This window comes from Stegodyphus dumicola, chromosome 11, assembly GCF_044657685.1.
Source record: "Stegodyphus dumicola isolate Sdum_Otavi_A_Nest chromosome 11, ASM4465768v1".
Lineage (NCBI taxonomy): Eukaryota > Metazoa > Arthropoda > Arachnida > Araneae > Eresidae > Stegodyphus > Stegodyphus dumicola.
Window position 1 is genome coordinate 143,853,287 of NC_140778.1, and position 24,357 is coordinate 143,877,643.

Below are 24,357 nucleotides of genomic sequence, written 5' to 3' on the forward strand. Positions count from 1 at the left end.
GAGCCAGGGGATCAAGTCACCGCTCGACTTGACGATTTAACTAGACAACTGAACGCCTTGAGACGGAATATTAATGAGAAGAAACCGACCGTTAAGTGCTGGAACTGCGGTGCTGAAAGACACATACGACGAAACTGCAAAACACCCCAGGGTACTGATGTTAAGACCGCTTCTAACAAGCAGCAGGGAAACTAATTAGTGGCCATCTCGCGGGGCGGAGGTTTCCAGATAATGAAAAGCCCCCGTTTAAAGCGCTTCAGATTTCTGCAATGAGAGGCGGCAGTAATGGACTTTTCATAATAGGACATATTAATGGAGTTCCGTGCAATATGACTATAGATACAGGAGCCAACGTCACCATCATCCAAAAAGATTTGGCTCAGCAACTAGGAAACAAACTTATCTGGACGCCGCCCTGCGTTACCCTCCAGACTGTGTCCGGTGAGAAGATCGACATCGACGGAAAAGTAAATGTTAACATCACGTTTGGAAGTGCCGCTTACCATCACACGGCATATGTAGCAGAGATCACTGATTCTTGCATACTCGGATTGGACTTTCTAAGGAAATACAATTTTTCCTTGGATTTTAAAAATAACGAATTGCATTCTACATCTGAGGACATAGCGTTATTTCTCGTTAATGATGAAGAAGTTAAATCTGTCCATAAAATCATAGCACAAGACTATATCACAATACCGGCCAGAACAGAAATTTTACTTCCTGGATCCATAGCCGAAAATAGAAATTTCCGCTACGGCATCATAGAATATCCCAATAACTGTAATATCCCAAAAGGAGTACTAGTAGCCTCAACACTCGTCGACCTATCCAGAACGGTTATCCCGGTGAGAGTCGCCAATGTAACTGAAAAGTCGAGAGTTATTAAGAAAGGTGAAGTGGTTGCAACATGTACTCCAGTAACCAGCGTTGAAAGAAAGAGTAACATCCCAGAATCCGTGTTCTCAGAGAGCATTACATTGGAGTTATTGCAGAATGCACAATTAAACGATAAAGAGAAAAATGCTGCCGATCGCGTCATTAAAGATCTTCAAGTTGTTTTCTCCCGCTCGTCTTCTGACGTGGGTCGAACTAGTTTGACACAACATAGAATAGATACTGGCGATCATCCCCCGATCAAGCAACATCCAAGACGTCTACCGTTTGCTAAACAGGAAGAGGTGCGAACACTGTTAAAAGATATGGAAGAAGGCGATGTCATCGAGCCTTCAGCGAGTCCATGGGCATCTCCCATCGTTCTCGTCAGAAAGAAAGACGGCTCAACAAGATTTTGCGTTGACTATTGCCGGTTGAATGAGGTTACGAAGAAAGACAGTTACCCTCTTCCTAGAATTGATGACATTCTAGACACTCTTTCTGGAAGCAAGTGGTTCTCAACACTTGATTTAAAGAGTGGGTATTGGCAGGTAGAAATCCATCCTGATGACCGAGAAAAGACGGCATTTACTACGGGACAAGGACTTTGGCAGTTCAAAGTGATGCAGTTTGGACTGTGTAATGCGCCGGCAACATTCGAACGTCTTATGGAGACTGTTTTGAAAGGCCTTTCCTACGAAGCCTGTCTGATATACCTGAACGATATCATCATCATCATCGGAAAGAGTTTTGAAGAGCATCTAGAAAATCTTAGAAAGGTGCTTCAGAAACTGAAAGAGGCCAATCTGAAGCTGACTCCCGCTAAATGCAAATTGTTTCGAAAGGAAGTGACTTACCTGGGACATGTCATCTCCGCAGAAGGTGTGCGCACGGATCCTGAAAAGGTATCAGCGGTTAAATCCTGGACGCGTCCCGAAAATGTTCATCAGCTGAGAAGCTTCCTAGGGCTTTGCACCTACTGTAGGAGATTCGTGAACAACTTTTCCTTCATCACAAGACCACTTCACAAGCTGACAGAGAGCAAGCAAAGATTCTTGTGGACAAAGGAATGCGAGGATGCATTTAACAACTTAAAGGAAGCTTTAACATCTGCTCCAATCCTGACGTATCCTCAGCTCGACAGACCATTTATTCTCGACACCGACGCGAGCAATGAAAGTGTCGGTGCTGTTTTGTCCCAAGAAATAGACGGCCAAGAACGTGTAGTAGCTTACTGGAGCAAGTGCCTGTCTAAACCGGGGAGGAATTACTGTGTCACAAGGAAAGAGTTGCTCGCCATAGTCAAAGCTGTAGAACATTTCCATCATTATCTATACTTGAGAAAATTCCTCCTCCGCACGGACCATGCCTCATTGGCCTGGCTTTTAAATTTCAAAAATCCTGAGGGTCAAATAGCCAGGTGGATACAGAGACTCCAAGAATATGACATCACTATCCGTCATCGTAAGGGATCATCACACGGAAACGCCGACGCCCTGTCTAGAAGACCTTGCCAAGAAAGCTGCCGATATTGTTCCAGGGTGGAAGCGAAATACGAGCTGCTGACTTCGGTCGCAAGACAAATTACAACATCAACATCGGCTGATCGAGACCCGTGGAGTGATGATGAAGTCAGGAAAGACCAGCTGGAAGACCGCGACATTAAACCCATACTTGATTTAATAGAGTCATCAAACAGAAAACCTACATGGCAGGACATTTCTATCTGTAGTCCTACAACAAAACAATACTGGGCACTCTGGGATTCACTTCACATTCGAAACGGCGTCTTATACCGGAAATTCGAGTCGGATGATGGGAAGACGTTCCGATGGCAACTGATACTTCCAAGATCCCGGATTCCTGATGTCCTCAAAGAACTACATAACAGCCCTACAGGAGGTCACTTTGGAATTATGAAGACCTTACAGAGAGTTCGTGAGCGCTTTTACTGGAATAATGCAAAGAATGACGTGCAAAAGTGGTGCCGATCTTGCGATGCCTGTGCAGGTCGGAAAGGACCGAGGAAACGCACCCGAGGCAGACTGCAACGTTACAACGTAGGTGCGCCTTTTGAACGTATCGCCTTTGACATCCTGGGACCTCTGCCACGAACTGCTGATGGCAACAAATACATACTCGTTGTCATTGATTACTTCACCAAGTGGCCTGAAGCTTATCCTATTCCTGATCAAGAGGCAGTCACAGTAGCTGAGGTAATGATACAGCATTGGATTTCCAGGTTCGGAGTGCCTCTTCAGTTACATTCCGATCAGGGAAGGAATTTTGCCTCGGCAGTAATAAAAGAACTATGCAAACTACTTGGCATTGACAAAACTCAAACGACGCCATTGCATCCCCAGTCGGACGGCATGGTAGAGAGGTTCAATCGAACCATCCTTAATAACCTCTCATTAGTGGTTTCCAGAAACCAACAGGACTGGGACAAGAAATTACCACTCTTTTTACTGGCTTACCGCAGTGCTGTCCACGAGACTACCGGCTATTCTCCATCACAGATGCTCTTCGGTCGTGACCTTCGTCTGCCTTGTGATCTATTGTTTGGCCGCCCTCTGGATGCTCCTTCATCGTCTGAGGAATATATTCAAGATCTCCAGGCCTGGTTTGAAGTGATGCACAATTTTGCACGAGAGCGAGTCAACTTGGCGACGGAGAAGATGAAGACCCGATACGACACAAGAGCTACTGAACATCAATTCCACGAAGGAGACAAGGTGTGGTTGTGGAATCCGACTCGACGGAAAGGACTTCGTGACGTCGTGGTTCGGATTCGTAAGTCTTCGAACTCTAAACCTAAAGTCGTTCATTACGACAGGTTAGCTCATTACTATGGCCATAGTACGTAATGTAAATAATTGTAAATAGTATCAGACCATGGTCCTTTTTGTTTATAAATGTGTATTTGATTTGATTTTTATTTAGTATTTGATTTGTATTTAGAATTTGATTTGTATTTAGTATTTGTTTTGTATTTAGAATTTGATAGCATTTGATTTGTTTAAGTTAGTTATTGCATTTATTGTTTATATTGTTTGATATTGTAATGTAATGTTTATGCCTCAGTTGCATTTATGCCACAGTTGTAAGTTTAGCTTCCTGTCCAGGAATTGTACTGCCCGGGACGTGCAGTCCTTGGGAAGGGGGCAGTGTTACGAATTTGGTATTTAAAAAGCTAATGTTAGTTCAATTATAAATTAAATGGTTTTATTTCTCGCGCAGTGCAGCGCGTGACGAATATTAAAAGAAAGCTAAGCCGGAAAATTGAAAATACAAGAGCGCGTGCATTAAATAAATAAATATCTCTTTTTGATTTCGAGAAAGTACTGGAAAATTCTAGCGTGTGATTTTAAAATCTTATAAAAGGAGGAAAACATCTCAGTTTGTAGTAGTTGCTTAATTTGTTGTTGTTTAGAAAACTACTGTTGTTGATTGTAGCGAATTCGCGGATTAGCGTTCTTTAGCTGTTTTGAATTACGTTCTATTGGACATTTGAGTAGTTAAAAGAAAACTACTGTGAGATATTGTAATACTGCGTGATAATTTGAGAAAATTTAAGCATTTTTGTTGTGATAATAATAAATTTTTGTTCATTTTTCATCGGACTTGTGCATTCATTTAGTAACGAATCCGTACGCACGCAACAATATAAAGGGAAATAAAATAAAAATCAAATAATACTTTATTTGTTACAAAAAAAAATTGGCTAAAACTATTATACTATGTTTCGCTCTGTATTGTGCTATTTTTATTGCAGAATGAGCGGCAAATGTTTAGTATAAGAAGTTTTTCATTCAAAATGGCAAAGGTGTTGATGTTCAAAATAGAATGAGGATGATATCTTGGAAATGGCAATTTGAGGTTAAAGAATTAAGCTAGTGTTTTAATATCAAATAAAAATCAACTTAAATTCCTTTTAGCAGTTAACTAGAATATCTAATTAATTGTGCATTATTAGTTTGTTTATATATGCGTAAAGGTTTCTATCCATGTATCTATTTTCGAATTTGTTGCAACAGTATTAAATTTCCCGAAGAAGACATCTCAGTTTTTAAACCAAAATAGCAGCAAGGGCACTGCCCCTTCAGCTTAATAGTTGAACAATCAAAACAGAATACTTTTAGCCATATAGCTGACTTCATCTCTTTTACAGCACTTTCTCTGCCCTTTTCCATAACGACAATTTCCAGGATACATATTTTGTGAACGAAATTAGAAACACTCGCAGGACTTAAACAGACTGCTAAGCAACATCCCTTCAGATGATCTATCGGAGGAGTAAAGTGAATTAGAATATAAAGAGTTCGGAGTTTATCTTTTCCTTTCTTTTCAGTTTGCGACTGTGGAACGAATTCAACACTCTGTGAGTTTAAAGAAAATGGAGATAAAGAATGTTTATGTGACAAAGGATACTCTGTAATGGAAGGAAAATGTAGAGGTGACAATTTACAGTTAATTAATTTTATACTTTATATATTATGTAAAATCTCTGTTCAAATAAAATTCGAAGTGTTAACTGTGATTTAAACATTTTCTAGAATGCAGCTGTGGTGACCACGGAGAATGTTCTTTCAAAGGAAGTATCAAATCCTGTACCTGTGATAAAGGGTATGCAGAGAAAAATGGAAAATGTGAAGGTCAGAAGCCATATAGTTATATATTATTCAAGTGACTTGATTAGAAGAAAAAGTAAATGCAGTAACACTTATAAATAATCAAAATATCCATACATGTAAGCCATGAGGTAAAATTTTTGCTTAAAAAATTCAACCCAAATTGAAAACCAGTGTGTAGGTTCAATCTAAAATCAACTTAGGAATCTAGTTGTGTTCGATCAACCAATCTAACAAATAGTTCAATCCAGCCAATAGTTGAAGTTGGTCTTCTGATTTAATCAAATCTTTCTAACAAGCTAATATTGATTGCCATGTTTCATTCATTCGATAAATAGGTTAAATCGTTCTTAAAATTTTCCATTAGCATGCTTCGGAGGGAATTGAGGAGGACAATATTTTCAAGGAGGATGACGACGATGTTGTAGGCAAAGGGAAGTACTATGTATTTCAGTCAGATCTGTTCATAACAGAGAGAGACTTTGGAATATTTAAAATAATACTGATTCGGATACTGGATATTGAAAAATTTCATTAATGTATGTGTATGGATGAATTGAAACAAAAGCAATAACTTTAATTTTCAGCAATTACATGAGCACGATTTTCAGTAATTGATCTTTGTAACTGAATTATGTGCATGTCAGGACACAGCTGTTTTAAAGTTAATTATCTGTAAGCAGATCAATGAATTTTTAAGAACTCACTATTACGCCGTCTATAAGACGATGAATTAGAAAAATAGATTGAAGAAACGAAGAAAGTAATGCATTCTAGGCCAGACAAAATAATGTCAGTTTAAAAAGTGATCTGATTATAGAATGGGGGAAAATAAGTGTTGCAAATTATATATTCGACTGTTATAGACTTTATAGGTACGAAACGCCTTGAGGAAATTCAGTTCACCAACTTCTGGGAGAAAAACTGAATTTGAGGTTTTCAGACGAGCAATATTAAAGAGTTGATTTAGGTATTCTTTTTTTAAATACACCACTTTATGTTATCGTGGTTAATATTTTCATTCGAATATTTTATCGAGCTTCCCGAACCTCCCCCCATTGGTACACGAAAACATGGAAAATGCATCGGTTATTGTGGACAACAATTTCGCTAATGTTATCAAACTGATATGGAATGAATTTTTCAAACCGACATAAATTCTACAAATAAAGCCAAAATAAATTTCAAAACTTTCCAGATGACTGAAAAATGTCGTCAAGTAAGTGATTAAGTCAATAAAGTGTTTAGATCTTGTTTTAAACAACCATTTAAAGTTAAGCTATAAAGCCAATGCTTTTGTTTAATTTTGCTCAGATTTTAAATAATTGTGTTTATGTCCAGAACGATCAGACATAGGTATTCGATGTTCACATAAACGATATCCACTAGGAACTTCCTGAAACAAATCCAAGCACATCATGTAATAAACTTGTTGAAGAACGTTTCTTGTTTTCTATAAATGATAACATAAAGAACGCCCTCCGAACACTAAGATTGGGATTACAACTTCGGTCAATTAGTTTCCGCAGGCATTAGACATAATTAATAAATGAACTTTTGTGTCAAGCTGGTAGACAACCCTCCAGTAATGACATTTTTTTCGAGTTAAAATATATATTTATATAGTTCTGCTTATATTTATAGTAAATTAGGTAAATTCTGCTGCTCATGTAAAAGACGCTTTTTCTCGATGTTTAATGTTATCAAAATTGCCGTGGAGGAACGCCGTGGAGGATTACTATATTTATAGTAAATTAGGTAAATTCTGCTGCTCATGTAAAAGACGCTTTTTCTCGATGTTTAATGTTATCAAAATTGCCGTGGAGGAACGCAATCAAAATTGCCGTGGAGGAACGCCGTGGAGGATTACTATATTTATAGTAAATTAGGTAAATTCTGCTGCTCATGTAAAAGACGCTTTTTCTCGATGTTTAATGTTATCAAAATTGCCGTGGAGGAACGCGATCGCATTAAATGACACCTACTGTACAATATTTTGTTATACTATCTTTGGCATCAAGAAGTGTATAATTTCCTGATGCCAAAGAATAAACGCGTTTAGCTTCACCAACGTCGAATTTAGTTTTGCCATCGAGTCGCATAGCCAAGAAATGTTATATATCTCTTAAGAATACGACAAAAATCATGATTTTAAAAACCAGATTATGCATTTTTTGACAGAAGAAATAACCAGTCCTAGTTTCTTGATCTCAGTTCATTCGGATACTTTCATGTGCTATCTTAATTCTAAAAAATGTCTTAAAAAATTAAACTTTCCGTTATGGATTTGTCATGTCGACGATAAAGCCGCTGTCTATAATAGTAAAAGAGACAATTTATTTGAAGTTCCGTCAGTTTTGAATACTATAGTACAATAATCCAATTCAGTTTTTAACATGAATATTATGAATATTACAGCTCTTCTCCTTTTCTTGGAGTTTCAATCATGCAGAACAGTTCTAGTTTTGATATCACAGTGTATCAAAATATTTCCTTGGTTTTTTTCCTTCCACCGCATGCCAAATCCTGCATTTCTACCAAATAAAAAATAATTCCTTTTCAGATTTTGCTTTCCACATCTCTAAGTCACCCGCTTATTAAGAGCTCAACTATCTAACAACTATTGAAACTGACAAATGCTTCTTGTCTCAAATTATTGATTAAGTGGTTAAAAAATCTTTCAGCCCTAATATAATATTCCGCGGGTATCATTCATAATAATTTAGTCTTTATTCCTTTACTACTCTCAGCTAATAAATATTTGGCCTAAGTTCAGTTTTCGATAAGCGTTTCCTTCTGTAAATAAAACACGCAAACCTGCCTGTAAAGAATGCTTTTCTGAATGAAATTTTGTAGAATTTATATCATACCTCCTTAGTTTGACTTGATTACTCAGACCAAACGAGCTTTAAAATTTCGCGTCTAGGAAAATGAAATTTATGCTTGACACAAAGAAACAAATAAACAATCTACTACGTAGTATTGTTCGTCTTCAAACCCCAAATTCTACTTTATTTCTATTAATATCTTCCAGGAATCTTCCTCAGTTGCTAAATTAATTTCCTTAAGGCTACCTATATCAGAATATATATATACAGGGTGTCCCGTAAATGTTACGACAAACTTCTGGGAGCGGTAGGGCACATCATAAGGATTAAGAATTGCATAGAAACCCATACCCAGAAATGTCATTATACGCCTCCAAAAGGTCCTGTATAGGAGAGTGTGACTGGAAAGTAATAATTGCCTGATTCAAGCGGTAGGCACCATACGCTGGAACGCTATACAAACGGAGAGCTTGCAGAAATGCACTTAGTGTATGGAATACCTGAGGGTAATCGACGAGCCGTTGGACGCATTTATCGAGAACGCTTCTCTGACAGACATCAACCATAACACAGTTTATTTGCACGTCTGCATAAAAATTTGTATACGACTTCGGGTCATTAAGAAGTGGCAGGACAAGTGAAGGTAGGCCACGATCGACCCGCTGGTCGTTAGGGAAGAACGTGCATCGGATACAATGGAGAGTAATGTAAGGACCAGCATACGGGCCATTGCCTCTCAATTAAGAATGTCTTGTATACCAGTGTCCAGCGTGTCTTGAGCGCCAAGTCATTCCACATCTTTCGTCTCCAAAGGGTTAGGTTACTGTTCCCGGACGACCATCCTGAACGTGTGCGTTTCGCAATGTGGTTTCTAAAAGAAAGTTCCCGTGATGTTAATTTCCCAGTTTATGTGTTGTGGCCACATTCAGTTAAGGAGACATATGCAGTCACCACAACCAGCATTTGCGGGCTGAAGAAAACCCGTAGGATGTGCGGCACCACGTGGCACAACAGTGATTCAAAGTTAATTTGTGGACGGGTTTGGTAGGCAACTGCTTAGTCGGGACGTACCTTTTACCATCCAGGTTAAATGCTGAGAATTATCTGATCTTTCTGGAGCAGATTCTTCTTGGCATGCTTGACGATGTTCCACCAAATGTGAGTCGCAACAATGTGGTTCCAACGTGACGGGGTGCCTGCTCATTTTGAACTGGATGTTCGCAGGCATTTGAACAGATCATTCCCGCATCGGTGGATTGGGCTTGGTAGACCAGTTTCCTGGCACCCACGCTCCGGATTTAATTGAGCCTTGATTTCGTTTTGTGGGGAGCCATTAAAAAGTGTCTATTATTACTATCCTTTGGGTCTGAAATGAATCTGGTAGCAAGACTCGCCCGTGCATCTGCTACAATCAAAGAAGCTTCAGGTGTGTTTGAACATGTCCGGCAATCAATGGTACGTCGATGTCAGGCATGTTTGGCGTCTGATATTGTAAAGTTTGAGCTTCTGTTGTAACATTCAACCTGTCGTACACCATTGTATTCATGTTCACCAATATTTCAAATTAATCACTTTCTTGTTTCCGTTCCCATCTTTTACCTCGGAAACCACGTCAGAAATAAAGAAAATATTAATCAAAACTTTGGAATTTTTATGCATCATAATACGTAAAAATATATTGAGAGTATATAAAAAGACCTGAAATTTATACTAAATTTTTAAAATGTATATCAGAAAATAAGTCAGATGTCATAAGTATTTTTTATTAGAATCTGTTGGTTCTTCGTATGAATAAAAATTCTAAAATTATATGCAGTACTTTCACTCGGTTAAAGTTTTAAATTGAACTCACAGTATTTTATACTCTTAGCATGTGACTGCGGAGAAAACGGTAAATGTGTTTTCGATGAAAATGGAAAAAAGAGTTGCCAGTGTGATCGCCTTTACAAGGAATACAATGGATTATGTGTCTGTAAGTATAATTATTTTATGGAATAATGTAATTAATATATATAGACAAGGGGGTCATCAGAAAGTTTACAGATATATGATTACCTAGTTGCCTATCCCCTAAAAAAATAGAAATTGCACTGCTGGCCATTAAAATTGCAACACCACAAAGAAAAGCAAAAAAGAAAAAGATATTTAGTATACGTAAACAGTATGTCATGAAGACAAAATGATTAAATCTGTAAGCAGTTTGAAAGTTTACAGGGGGAAAACAGCTGTGTGGCAGCTAAAGCGGCCCTTTCCCGGTTAGGCATCGCGTCGAACTGGGATTGCATGAGGGAAATGGGCAACTCATTCCATGCTGCTTTAAGTCTATGCCACACTTCATCAACCGTATTAGCTGGAGAGGGGTGGTGGGTCAGTCTTTCAGCAACCAATGACCAGATGTTTTTAATGGGTGACAGATCTGGAGATCGTACAGACCAGGACAGCAATCGAATATCCTTTGTATCGAGGAAAGTCAGAACAAGACGTACAAATGTGGTCTTGCATTATCTTATTGGAAGATGGCTTTTGGCAGGCCTGAAAGATAGGGCATAACCATTGGACTGTCCACTTCGAATTACCGTCGATGCACTAGACATGTGCGTGTCGTGTAGCCAATGGCTGCCTAAATCATCACACCAGGTGCAGGGCCCCTATGCCGATATCGAATGCAACCAGGCGACTTGTAGTGTGCTCGGAACCTCCTGACACGTATACGGCCATCAGAATACTTCACCGGAAACCGGAACTCGTCTGAAAAGACGACATTGGGAGAATCCTGTATCGAGGTTTGTCGTTCGGCGCACCAAAGTTGACGAGGGGTGGATGAGAATTGTGATACCTTTCGTTTGCTAAAAACGTCTTAAAATGAATGCATTTGCGTAACTGCGTATTGTCGTCCTGTGGAAACCAGTTACTTTATTGTATATTTTTGGGTTAAATGAGCTGAATTCGGTTCAGAAATCTGTTCATTCTGCTTTTATGAAATATTGATTTTGTCAACATATTTTTCTCTCGGAATTTCTGAAACTGCCATGATTTACCTTCTGCAGCACAGGCACATGACTGGCATTTAGTTTCAGACTTATAAGCAAAGCACTAGTTTTCATCTCCACTCACAATTGTCTTATTAAAGTAGGATTAATGTCTGTCATTTGGATCGAATCATGGCATGCAGATATACAGCCTTCTTTCTTTTCTGCAATCAATGGATGTTTCAAGATTTTCCACGGTTGTTTCGTTAGAAGTGCTATTTCTCATGTTAAACTCATCAGTTGTAGTGTGAAGAGAGAGATGACGATTTTCTGCTACAGTTACAGAACTTTTTCTATCCTCATCTCCTCGAGACTGAGATAGACTGACATCAACATGCTTGCGACCACTATGATATCGTCCGCGATCAATGAAACACACGGGATGGTAGTAATGCTTGATCCTCATATGCTTAGTATAATATTTCCAATACCTCTTTCACTGTTGTTCTGCTTTACTGCAAAACGTGGTGTTTTTTCGTCAGCTTTTCACGAGAGCAGATTTTCAGAGAACGAAAACGGATGATCAACTGCATAGAAATTTTTATCTTTAAGTTTACGATAATTTTGAAAACCTAAATGGCACAACAGTTATCATTTCATAGGTTTGCTGGAATTTGTTTCAAATTAGTCTAAAACATTCCAGACGCATTGCGTATGTATGTTACTTCTGATTCTGTGTGAAAGTGTTTTTGAAGGAATTGAGAGATGAAGCTACATAACTTAGCGAATACAACACTCCAGATCTCAAGCAGAAGAATGTATTTCGGTTGGGAACTCTGATTAATTTCAAATTCTATCAACACAGGCAGGCTGTTACGTTTGAGCATTCAACAGTCGTAGAGGTACACTCTGCATTAAAAAATAAAAAAAAGGGCACAGTTCTGTATCTCTCATTCTACCTGTCCAATTGACGAAATTTAACTTGCATGTTTCACGTCTGGATAGTGTGACTTAGGGTTTATATTGGTTTTATATACAACACTGTTCTAACATAGGTAATTTAACACAAAAATCAGGCGTTTCCTGAAATAACACCCCGATTCTTTTCTATATTTCAATTTTATGCCTCTTATGCGAAAGTGTCAAGTTTTGTAAGTCGCAAGAGTAGTTTTAAAAAATTTGGTTCCCAAAATTTTAATTCCTCCATGTTAATTGAATTTGATATATATTTATTAATATCTCTTTTTATTAAACTTCCTTGATTCTTTTTTTCACAATTCGAAATTTAGGTTCAGTCCAAAAACATTCAACATTCGCTGACATTTTCTGATTTTTGTAAATTGATTTTCTTAGTAAGTTTATGAATTTTTTGGAAAACATTATTGAATCATAACCTATAAAATTACAAAAATATTTGTGGCAACGCAAACTTTCTGGTTACTAGTTTCCAAAGCAGCTACATTATGTAGACAGCTGTAAAAAGGCGGAAGTAATTGCTTTTAATTCTTGCAACAGTCACATATTCGAAGATCATAAGGGGTTTAAGGTATATGAGCCCCCTTAAGAGGCCTGAATCTATTAATTTTATAAACATGAAAGACAAAATGTGGTATAGAATACATTTTGCATTATTTTGTAATATTAATAATTATAACACAGTACGTAATATAGTATGCTTACCTGTAACGTAACATGTAATATTTTGCGTGCATTAGCAATATAGTGTAAAGAAATCGAATTTTCGTCTTTTCTACACGCATATAGGTAGTTAGGCTTAAACTTTCCGCGTGGCTCTTAAGGGGGCGTGGCGAACTTTCAGGATTGTTCCCATATCCACGCCTGCTCCGATGGGAACTCAGAGACGAATTAACGCATCTACTATAAGGTCACAAGGCACATTCTACAGAATGTCTACCACTTAGTTGGGCAAAAAAAAAAAAAATGATTTATTTGAATGTAATTTACAGGAAAACAATATAAAAATAACAACTGGCCAGAAATTCGCAAACATATAAAAAAAAATTTAAAAATCTACAAACTCGAAACCAAAACCGAAGGAGATAACATAAGAGTTCAATTTTTTAATGAAGACGATTTCCGAAAGGCTCAAGACTATCTAGAAAAAGCACTCATCCTGTTCCATACTTTTCTCTTAACTAAAGAAAAGAATCTTAAAACAGTTATCAAAGGCTTAACCGCACAAACACCCATAGATGAAATAAAAGAAGAATTAAAATTGCATAGCATAACAGTTCTAAAAATTCACCAATTACAGAGAATGCGTGACGGTATTCCAACATTACTGCCGATTTTTTACGTCGAAACGCCCAGAACTCCACAGGAAAAAGAAATATTTAACATCACTCACATCTGTGATATGAAAGTTCGTATTGTAGGATATAACTCCAGACCGGGTCCCGTGCAGTGTTTTAGATGTCAACGTTACGGACACACACAGAGAGCTTGCCATAATTTACCACGTTGCGTAAGATGTCTCGAAAATCACCTTTCATATCAATGTCCGATCAAAGATAAAAAAGAAATCCCAGCAAGATGCGTGCTTTGTAGCGGTTTTCACGCCGTTACAAGTATTGATTGTCCGGAGCATCCAAGTAAAAAATTCTTACAAAAACAGAAAATTCCTCAAAAAGATGACTTCCCTAACTTCAATAAACAAAACCCAGAAGCGATCATAGAAAATAACAATAAGAAAACTTATGCGAATGTTGCAGCACCCAAAGAAAAAGAAATAGAAAAAACCAAAATATCAGATGTCAAAACCTTAGACGAATTTAAATCCCTCATATTCAAATTAAAAGACCTGTACCACAAATAATTCACCAAAGTTTCCAACGAAAACGAGAAGCTAGATTTCGCCCTCCAGGCACTGGAACTATTCGTATAAGTACTTTTTAGCGCTTACTGAACAGATGATGACGTAGCCGAATGGTACGGACCTTGGATCATTTTGCCCAACGAGATCGCAGGTTCGGTCCTAACCGAACATTTAAAGAACAAATGGGACTTGTATTATATTTTATCTTCTCCTTATTTAATCCAGAAATTTTCTACTACTTGTATTTTATTTTTTAATTATTACTGCTTATTTTTATGTGAATTTTATATTTTTCTACAAATTTTTTAATATGTACAGTTATTTTGTAAATGAAGACTACAACATCAGAAATTCAACTTTGATTATTGCCAAAACAGCTTTTATTAAAGCTTTCACGAATATACCATGAAGTCTTCGAAGAGAATTATATTAGTAGGAGCCCCCCGGGCTGATACTTCTTATAAGTCTGAGGATCAAGGATCAAGGAAGGAAAACAATATATTCCTATATTGTTATAAAATAGAGAAATGGTCCAAATTTATCTTTATCACAAATGTTCTATGTGATATCCTTTCGTTACTCTACAGATATCCCATCGGTAAATCATTTCTTGCCGCATCTCAACTAAGTTGTTGCACTCTGTATTGTGATACCAGCATAAAATAAAAAGGCACCTAACAATGGGAGATTTTTTGCTTCTTGAGAAAACTGTCACCCGGAGGAAATGAGTTCCTAAGAGCTGCCTGAAACGGATAGTGCGATAATGACTATTCTTTGACGATTTTTATTATAAACAGTTTTTGGTATGTATTTAAGTCCAGAAATAAACATTTTCATTCGTTAAAATCCATAGTCTTGATTTTTGCGAGAGTCTGTGATATTATAGTGCTTTTTCAAACAGTGCGGGCATAATATACTTAATTATGATAATTTGAAATTGAATATTTGTAAAATCCTCTGGTGCAAAATTAATCAATAAATGACCTGGAAGTAGGTTAACTACAACTGAATGAATTTTGACCGTATAATTGCTGCATAATAATTTGCACATATAATTCCATATTTGTAAGCAAGTAATAGTTGAACGTATAATTGGTACGCGGATAGGTATTTTTACCTTTCATTATTATTCGCATTAAATTTTGGAATGTATTACCCATGGATGCAGGAATGCTACTGTATACTTTCCATCAGTATGCTACATAAAGAAAAGAAGGGGCAAAAAACACTCAAAATTAGCCAATCTTCCATCATATTTTGGTGCGATGTTCGATTTGAACAATTTTCAAAGACATTGTTTCTAGAGTTATTGCCCTGATAGGGAATGTTAAAGAATGTAAATAAAAGAAATTTATTTTCGATTTTAGTTGGTACATTAGTTACATATTTGATAGTATTATTGTTTTTTCTTCTTTCCATATGGCCAGAATGTACATTGTACAAAAATTTATGTTTTCTAGCAATGAAGTTATCTATTCAGCAAATCCTTCATGCATCCAGAAAATGCAATACGCAGTAAATTCTGATAATAAACTACAAACATACTTCGTATGACAATCACAATTTTATTCCTTTAATTTCGTCTAATTACTTTTACAGTTTGCAGTTGTAATTCTGGCACCTGTGTTCTTCAGCAAAACGGATTTCAGTGCATCTGTAATACAGGATATTTGAATATTCATGGGAAATGCGTTGGTGAGTAAAGCAATTTATAGTTAAATAGTTATTATAACTTGTAAATAGTAATAGTGATAGTACAGGAATAAAAATATGCCTACAAAGCATTTCTTGAACGAATTAATTTCTTAAATGAATATGCTTTTTAATTTAATTACAGTGGAAGTCATTCAGACGAATGAAATAAGGAATTCAAACTTTTGTTGCCAGAATAATAATATTTAAATCAAGGAGATTAGAATACATGGAGATGGCGTCTCTGCTATTGCAGTACGAAGAAAGTGAAGCCAGGGGAAGGAAATAAGCCACGCCAAGTGAGGGCAAGAAAACTGTTACCTTACTAAGCGAAGTCAGGTAAAAACGCCAGCTGGTTTCAAGTTCTCAGTGTGTTTTCTGATTTTTTTTGCGTAGATGTGAAAGGCACTGAATTGTTACAGCGAAAAGGCACTGAATTGTTACAGCGAAATAATGTCTACATTTCCGACTTCATGTCTATGTAAAAAAATGTTTTAGAACGTGCATAAAAAAGTAGAATAAGCGAAATGTGCGTTTGAATGGCCTTCAAGAAAGGGTTTGAGTATCTTCTTTGTGTAAAGTACAAGAAGAAACATATATAGTTTTTAGATTTAAATTTTCATAATAATGATAAAAGTGATATTCGTAATTAACTTATATGTGATGGCAAAACGATAAGTAAACAATGGAAGGGGGCGTGGCTAGCTCTCCATGGAAAAGAAAACAGTTTACTTTAATGTCTGATCATAATTACATTACAAGTGTGTTACCTTTTATGTGTTTAACTACATTTTATTTTGTGCTCAAGTAAATATATAATAACTGAATTTGATTTTTAATCACATTTGTTGTTCGAGATTTAAAATAACAACGTAAAATTTACATATTTCTACCATTGTTTGTTCAAATTAAGTTTTTTCGAAACATAAGTAATATTTATAACATGAAAAATTTGAGAATTATATATACTTAAAATAAGTAAAGTATAATCAAATTATAGTTTGAGTACATAGTTACTATTTCGTGTTCACAATACTTTTAATGTTATCTACGTCAATCTTTCTAAGCCACGACTACTAAGGGCATGCTTTCCCCCTTTTTTGGCTTCACTTGGACTTGGAATCTCCATGAGTTCTAACCTCCTTGATGTTCAATCTCGTTTTTTACCATTTCTAAAGAGGGTGTCTTGGGTATAAACGTTTATTTATACTATGTGATTCTAAAGAGGCCATGGGCATTAGCATGGACCTTATAAGGGCATTAGTTATTAAATCATAAAAAGGACATTAGTTTGATTAAATTTTAAATTAATCACTACTTTCCCAAGAAAAGAAAAGTTTACGTTATTAATTCTTTTTAAGAACTCAGCAGCTTCAATACTTAATCCTATCAATTGTCACGTAGGGTGAAGGCTCATGTTATCTACGTTTGCCTTCACTAGTATGGGTAATAATTTACGTTTTCAGCGGTGTCGTACCACGTGAACCATCGGCCATAGTTCAGTAAAAGCAGCGAGAGAATGTACGGAATTATGTAATCATTACCCAATGAACCAGAACTGTTTACGCAAAGAATGTCTACATACAGAATGATACATATTCTATGGTTTACAATCGTATCGTACGATACCCTTGGTAGAACCAAGGAGGTTAGAATACATGGAGATGGCGTCTCTGCTACCACAGTACGAAGATAAGGCCACGTGAGGGCAAGAAAACGATTACCTTACTAAGCGAAGTGACGTAAAAAGGCAGCTGGTTTAAAGTTCTCAGTGTGCTTTCTGATTTTGTGTGTCTAGATCTGAAAGGCACTGAATTGTTACAGCGAAATAATGTCAACATTTCCGATTTTATGCCCATGTAAAAGAATGTTTTAGAACGTGCATAAAAAAGTAGAATAATCGAAATGTGTTGTTTAAATGGCCTTCAAGAAAGAGTTTGAGTATTTTCTTTCTTTGTGAAAAAACATATATAGTTCCCAGATTTACCTTTTCATAATAATAACAAATGTGATATTCGTAATTAACATATATGGGATGGCAAAACGATAAGTAAACAAGGGGAGGGGGAGTGGCTAGCTCTCCATGGAAAAGAAAACAGTTTACTTTAATCTCTGATCATAATTACATTACAAGTGTGTTACCTTTTATGTGTTTAACCGTGGCCTTCGAGAAACAAGGCCCTACAGCTCAGTGACGACGTTGAGCGTGTGACGTCATGCCAGAGAGTGCATCCCTTCTTGGGGTGAAGAGTGCACCCCTTCTTGCGGTGAGGGCAACGCTGGGTCAAAGGTTGTCAGTCGCCATTGCTTCGAAAGAAGAGGTTGAACTAAAATTCTTAACCTAAAATCTTGAGATATTAACTGCATTCCGGATTTTCCTGCAGCTGGATATATTAAATTTGAGTTTTTGGCAATTTGTGAGTAGTTCCAGAAACAATATAATGCCTTACATGTGCTCAGTGCCGCGATGTAACGGCAATTACAAATCTGGACCTAAAGTGCACATTTTCGCTTTTCGTAATGATGCCGGTCTGAAAGAAAAGTGGATCCGTGCAATATAGCGAAAGGACTTCATTCCAACTAAAAATAGCAGGGTGAGCTTTTATTCTTATGATTTCATTGATATTCAAAGAAAAATTATATAAATTACATATTCAATATGTTTAATATGTCTGTTTTTAAAGCCAAAATCATTTCCAATGAAAAACTAGTGTTAAATATAATAGTAAACAATAACTAGTGTAAAATATAAAAGTATACAATAAATCATTGCTAATGTAAATAAGCAGTATAATAAGCTTTTGTTTCCTGCAATTTGTCTTAAAGTGAATTCTATAATTTTTTTAATAAATGCATGTTGCTTCATAAATTGCATGTGAATATTTTAATGGGTAATTAAGTTCATAATACTATAGTATTATTTAATGTATAATAAATTTTACTTCATATACTGCAGACTAAATATTCAGTAGAAAATTCAGTACTTAATATAAAGCATTAATCGATAAAATATAAAAAATCTGGAACTTAAAATAGCATTTGTAATATCTAATTTATCTCGACTATTATTTTAAAACCACTTGTCATTGTAAGTTTTAGAGATCTGAAAGTAATAATGTTTTTCATTTAAAAATTCAAATTCGTGTGCTTATAATATTTTAAGGGAACACATTACGCTTTCAACTCTTTTTTTGTCACATTTTCAAGTTTATTCTGAAAATTGTAATTAACATTATATCTAAAAAAAATTATAAAAAAAACTTTTCATTTTTATAAATTTGTTATTACGTTTTTTATATTAATAATAGTTTAAAATAGATTTTTGGTTTCGATTCTATAAGAAGTCTATTTGATTCTAATTTGATTCTATTCTATTCTATAAGAATATTGCTCACTGTAAGTTGAATAATTATTTTTATGAACAGGATTTTTTCAGTAACACCATTTTAAAATAATGCTGGCATTAAAAATTATCATAAAAAATTACATTTTAAATTATTTATACCAATAAATAAATGATGAACTATGCCTTTTTTAATATTTAGTTTATTGTAAAAGACCTTTTTTACACTAGATTTTGTTTTAAAAAAATAAATGTAATAACCGAAAGTGCTCGTTCTTTTATCTTATCGCCATACTGAACAAAATTATGTACTACTTAGAAAAGGCTGTAAAGAAATATCGGGTTCTTGTAAAATGCTCTTTTTATTCATAGTTTTCATTTTTATCTATAAATGAAAAATAATGTGCAGTATTTTCAGTTCGAAAGCATAACATTTTTGCGTTACAGCGTTTAAGTGTTGAAAAGTTTATCCAAACTATAGAAAGTAAAATGGGATTGAAATAAATAATTATTGATCACCCAGGTGAAAATTTTTATCAAGCGTTAAGAAAAATAAGCTCAGATACCTGAAGTCTTAAAGCATGATATTTAATAAATGCTAAGATAGTATCACTTATTTAATAATTTCCTGTTTACTTTACATCAGAATAACATAAAATTAGCTTTTACTAATAAATAAGCGCGCTCTGAGTTCGCTCGCTTTCAGTGGAGGAGAAACGTTTCTTCGCACTCCATACGGTGACGTCACGAGAGAGCTGGACGGCCTTGTTTCTCGAAGGCCACGGTTTAACTACATTTTATTTTGTGTTCAAGTAAATATGCAATAACTGAATTTGATTTTTAGTCACATTTGTTGTCTGAGTTTTAAAATAACAACATAAAATTTACATTTTCTATCATTGTTTTTTCAAATTAAGTTTTTTCGAAACATAAGTAATATCTATAACATAAAAAATTAGGGAATTATATATATACTTAGAATAAGTAAAATATAATCAAATTATAGTTTGAGTACATAGTTACTGTTTTGTATTCTGTGTTACTGTTTTGTGTACTTTTAATGCTATTATTCATTAATTACAGGATACAATTACATAATGTAGAAATTATTGCAATTATATAATGTAGAAATAAAATGAAATGGTGATAAAAGTAAAGGAAAGAGGGCGTGAAGAATTTGCGATCCTTTTCGACTACCAGGAACAAAATTGGGTGTGGTTAGAGCACGTCAATCTTTCTAAGCCACGACTACTAAGGGCATGCTTTCCCCCCTTTTTTGGCTTCACTTTGACTGAGTGGAGGGCATCTCCATGAGTCTCATTGATTTAAATGGAAATGAATATTATGTTTCAAACTAGTTATATGAAGTACAGGATTTTTAAATAGTCTCTCTAACTAATACGAAGTGATACGAATTTATTATTTAGAAGATTCATATATTAATCCACATGGATTTATATAAGTTCACGACTTATTTTTGTTGGGCGTTAAATTACCGATTGGTACGGAATTTATGGTATTATAATAAATTTAACATCAAGTACATCTTAATAAATTTCTATAAATTTATTCAGATTATTATGGTTAAAAATAAAAATAGCAACTTTAGAAATAAGATTGATAAGTATCCTGAAGCATTTTTAAAGATTTTGAACTTACTAGTCCAAAGGGGCTTTGTCTCTGAAGGACTATTGTTTTCGTTTTGCGATTTTGCGTTGAATCACTATAAATGTCCGTTTCACTTTTCAAACTATTGCCACCAAACGTTAGAGTCCTGCATTATATTTGAAAAAATTAAATAATGAAAAATATGCATACATGTATGTATACTTCTCGCATTGTGATAAAACAACGGTACCTAGAGCCATCCAATTTTGAATAACGTAATCGTCCTTACGAATATGGGCATGTGGAAGGCCAAATTTGAAATTTGTTTTATGATCGATTTCATATTTTGTAAAACTTTAACGAATTTTTGAGTAACAAACTCAACGATTTAAAAACGAGCAATGGCAGCACTCTTCTACGGTAGAAAAAGACCTTTTTATCTCCAGCGCGCGGAAGTGTGTATCGGAAATTCTAAAGAGAGGCTCATTATAAAATTATTTTGCGACATTGCTGTTGAACTGAATTTTATGGTTTAATAGCACACAAAACGTTAAAAAAAAAAAACGCCTCTTTGGACGTAATTTAAAATCTGAAACCTTTCAGATTTTTTTTTAACTAGGTTGTTTAATTTAACTTTATAGTGTTGTTAATATAGAATGTTTAAAATTCCTCTAACAGTAAATTATTTCATAAATTTCTGTTTAATTATTTTTATCAGATCACTTTTGTTGTTGTTGCAGGCAATTACCTTATTCGTCTGACAGTAACATCAGAGTAAGCACGTGGTAGGAAAACCACCGTGGAAAAGAATGCAAGATTGCGCCTGTCATTGGCAAAGAATTTGAGCTCCATACCAGTGCCAGTACGACTTTGCGCAGTTCCGTACCCCCTCTCAATTTTCATGGAGACCAGCACGGGGATACTGGTCCTAGAGTCTCCCATCCCTCCTCCCCTACCACAAATCTCTCGAGAGGACTTGAGGCTTACCGTATATTTAGAGTGCCCCCAGTCCGCACAGACACTCTACATTTACAAATAGCCATGCCTTCTCCGGGATGCGTAATGGCAGACCGCACATTGAGTTGAACAATGTTAAGCAAATTTCGCTTACTGCGCATGCTTGATGGTGTACCTTTGGCGCGGGGAGAAATATTGGCGACTAAGCAACCCAACGCTAGCTTATTCGTGATCATCATGGCTGTCGAATGTGTTCGAATGATGTTTACAACTGTAATGTTGTGGAACTTTGCTTATTAGTTATTTTAACGTCCATACCGATTGCACTTGCTTATTTTTCTAATATATATTTCATTGTAATTTGTCAATAACAGTGCATTTAATATTTGTTCGTAATAATTCGTTATTTAAATGTAATTTGTTTACATGTTATAATTCAGTAATTGTAAACTGGAGTATCTCGCTTAGTTTGTTAGCGTATATTCGCGCTTTTATTTTCTCATTTCAAAGAATTTAATAACTAGCATTAAAGAATTGTAAAATTTCTTCAGTGTTATTTGCAAGCACTTGTTATATTCCTCAGTGTTTCTTTATGTATGTACGAATGGAACGTATGGTAAAACGTATGGTTAAATAAATAAATAAATGTATGCTAAATTGTTTTTATTGCTTAAAAGTATAATGAATAAATTTTCAACTAATATATCCTAAATTTCAGTCTTTTTTTGAACGAAAATTTGTACAGTTCCAAAGGAATGTGCAGAATTTCATAGGTATTATATTTTACATTTTGAATGCAAACACTGCTTCACATTACTTCGCAATAATTTCAGCTTTTTAGTTGTTTGAGCAGTACAGCAAAAAAAAAAAAAAAAAAAAAAAAAAAAGTATTTTAACACAGTAATTAATTTACATTTACATTATACTCTACGAAGATTTAAACGCCAGATTTGTTTACAATCAGATGGCGGTACATCTAGCATATACCGTATTTATCTTCTTTTCAAATCGCGCCAACATAGTAATTACGCCAAATTGTTTTCTGGGCATGCGCAGTATGCGACATTCGTTTAACACTGTTCAACTCAATGTGCGGTCTGCCATTACGCCTTCGGGATTCGAACAGAGCCTTTGAATACGGCAGCCACCGTCACTAACCACTGTCCCAGTTAAGCGGCTCATATTCATTTTAAATATGTAATGTTATTTTTATGAAAATTACACAAAATTATAATTTTTTATGGCATTAGAAATTTATTTTTCCATATTCAAGTTGCATTAGTTGAGCAACGAATTTTAAATTTCTTCAAACATTTCAGTTACAGTTGGCTATTAACATTTAATATGGTAAAAATTATTATTATAATCGATCATCATTAAACTCTTTGAACTATTTTGAGAATAAGTATGAAATATGACTAAAGGATATAGTTTTGAATATTTGTACAGAAAATTGCATGACAATTTTTTAATGCATGCAGATAAAATAAAAAAAATTCATATTCAGCATTGTTATTAATACATGGCAAATAGAATGTATTAATGATTTATGAAATTTGAATAGTTATAAAAAATTAAATATTATAAAAATACAGAAATAATACAAAAAAATATCTGAAAGCTTTCAGGTTTTATAGTACGCCCAAAGGGGAGTTCTTTTAACATTTTGTGTGTTAGCTTTATTTATTAAATATCATTTCTTTCACTCTTAAGACACATAAAATTCAATTCAACTGCAATATCACAAAATATTTAAAATCAACATACCTTTAGAATTTCCGACAGACAGTCTCGCGCTGAAGATAATTTTTTTTTTTTTTTTTTTTTTGGTAGTGTTGCCATTGCTCGCTTTGAAATCATTTAGTTTTTTATAAAAATTGGTTTAAGTGTTTTAAAATCTGAAATCAATAATAAAACAAATTTCAAATTCAAATTAGGGCTTGCACATGCCCATATTCTATGCAAGATTACGTTATTCAAATTTTGATGGCTCTAGGTACCGTTGTTTTATCACAATGCGAGAAGCATACATACATTTATGCAGATACTTCGTAATTTAAATTCTTTAAATATAAGAGAAGGCGATAATATACGGTGGCAACGATTTGAAAAGTGATACAGCCTTTTAAAGTTTTCGACCCAGAATGCCAAGACGAAATTAATAGTTCTTCTGGGCAAATTGCCTCTTTGAACTAATAATCAGTGAAAAGAAGAATTAGTTCTTAAAATCTGTAACATTAGAGAAAGAAAAGTTTTGAAATGAAAAATATTAGAGTAAAGGAAGTTTAGAAAAATTAATTCGACATGTTTTTACTAGCTAGGCCTAACATGTGCTAAGTATTGAATTTAGATAAACTATGAATTTATAACTACGAATTTAACTGATTAATATTATTCAAATTTATTAGAAACGTTCTCCATTATAACATGAAATATGGTGTCTCACAAAGAAAAATTTGTAAAATGAAAAACATCGAATTACCTAGATCAGGGGTTCTTAACCTTATTCCCTGTCTGGGCACATTTGACAAACAGGCAATGCTGACGGGCACAATAAGAAACAGAAAAAAAAAGTATAACGATTCTTAATACGGGGGTTGCAAGGAGGTTAGAACTC

At 35.0% G+C, this 24,357-nt stretch overlaps 1 protein-coding gene across 4 annotated transcripts in view; it reads left to right on the top strand.

Annotated features, from left to right (window-relative positions):
• LOC118192536 (uncharacterized) overlaps positions 1-24,357 on the top strand; it is a 104,017-nt gene that overhangs the window by 31,159 nt on the left and 48,501 nt on the right. For all 4 annotated transcript variants that reach the window (XM_085827284.1, XM_085827283.1, XM_085827281.1 and 1 more), the window contains exons 5-8: positions 5,228-5,332; positions 5,433-5,531; positions 10,206-10,307; positions 15,740-15,835. In XM_085827284.1, the coding sequence (XP_085683410.1) occupies positions 5,228-5,332; positions 5,433-5,531; positions 10,206-10,307; positions 15,740-15,835 (402 nt within the window). The remainder of the gene's footprint in view (positions 1-5,227; positions 5,333-5,432; positions 5,532-10,205; positions 10,308-15,739; positions 15,836-24,357) is intronic.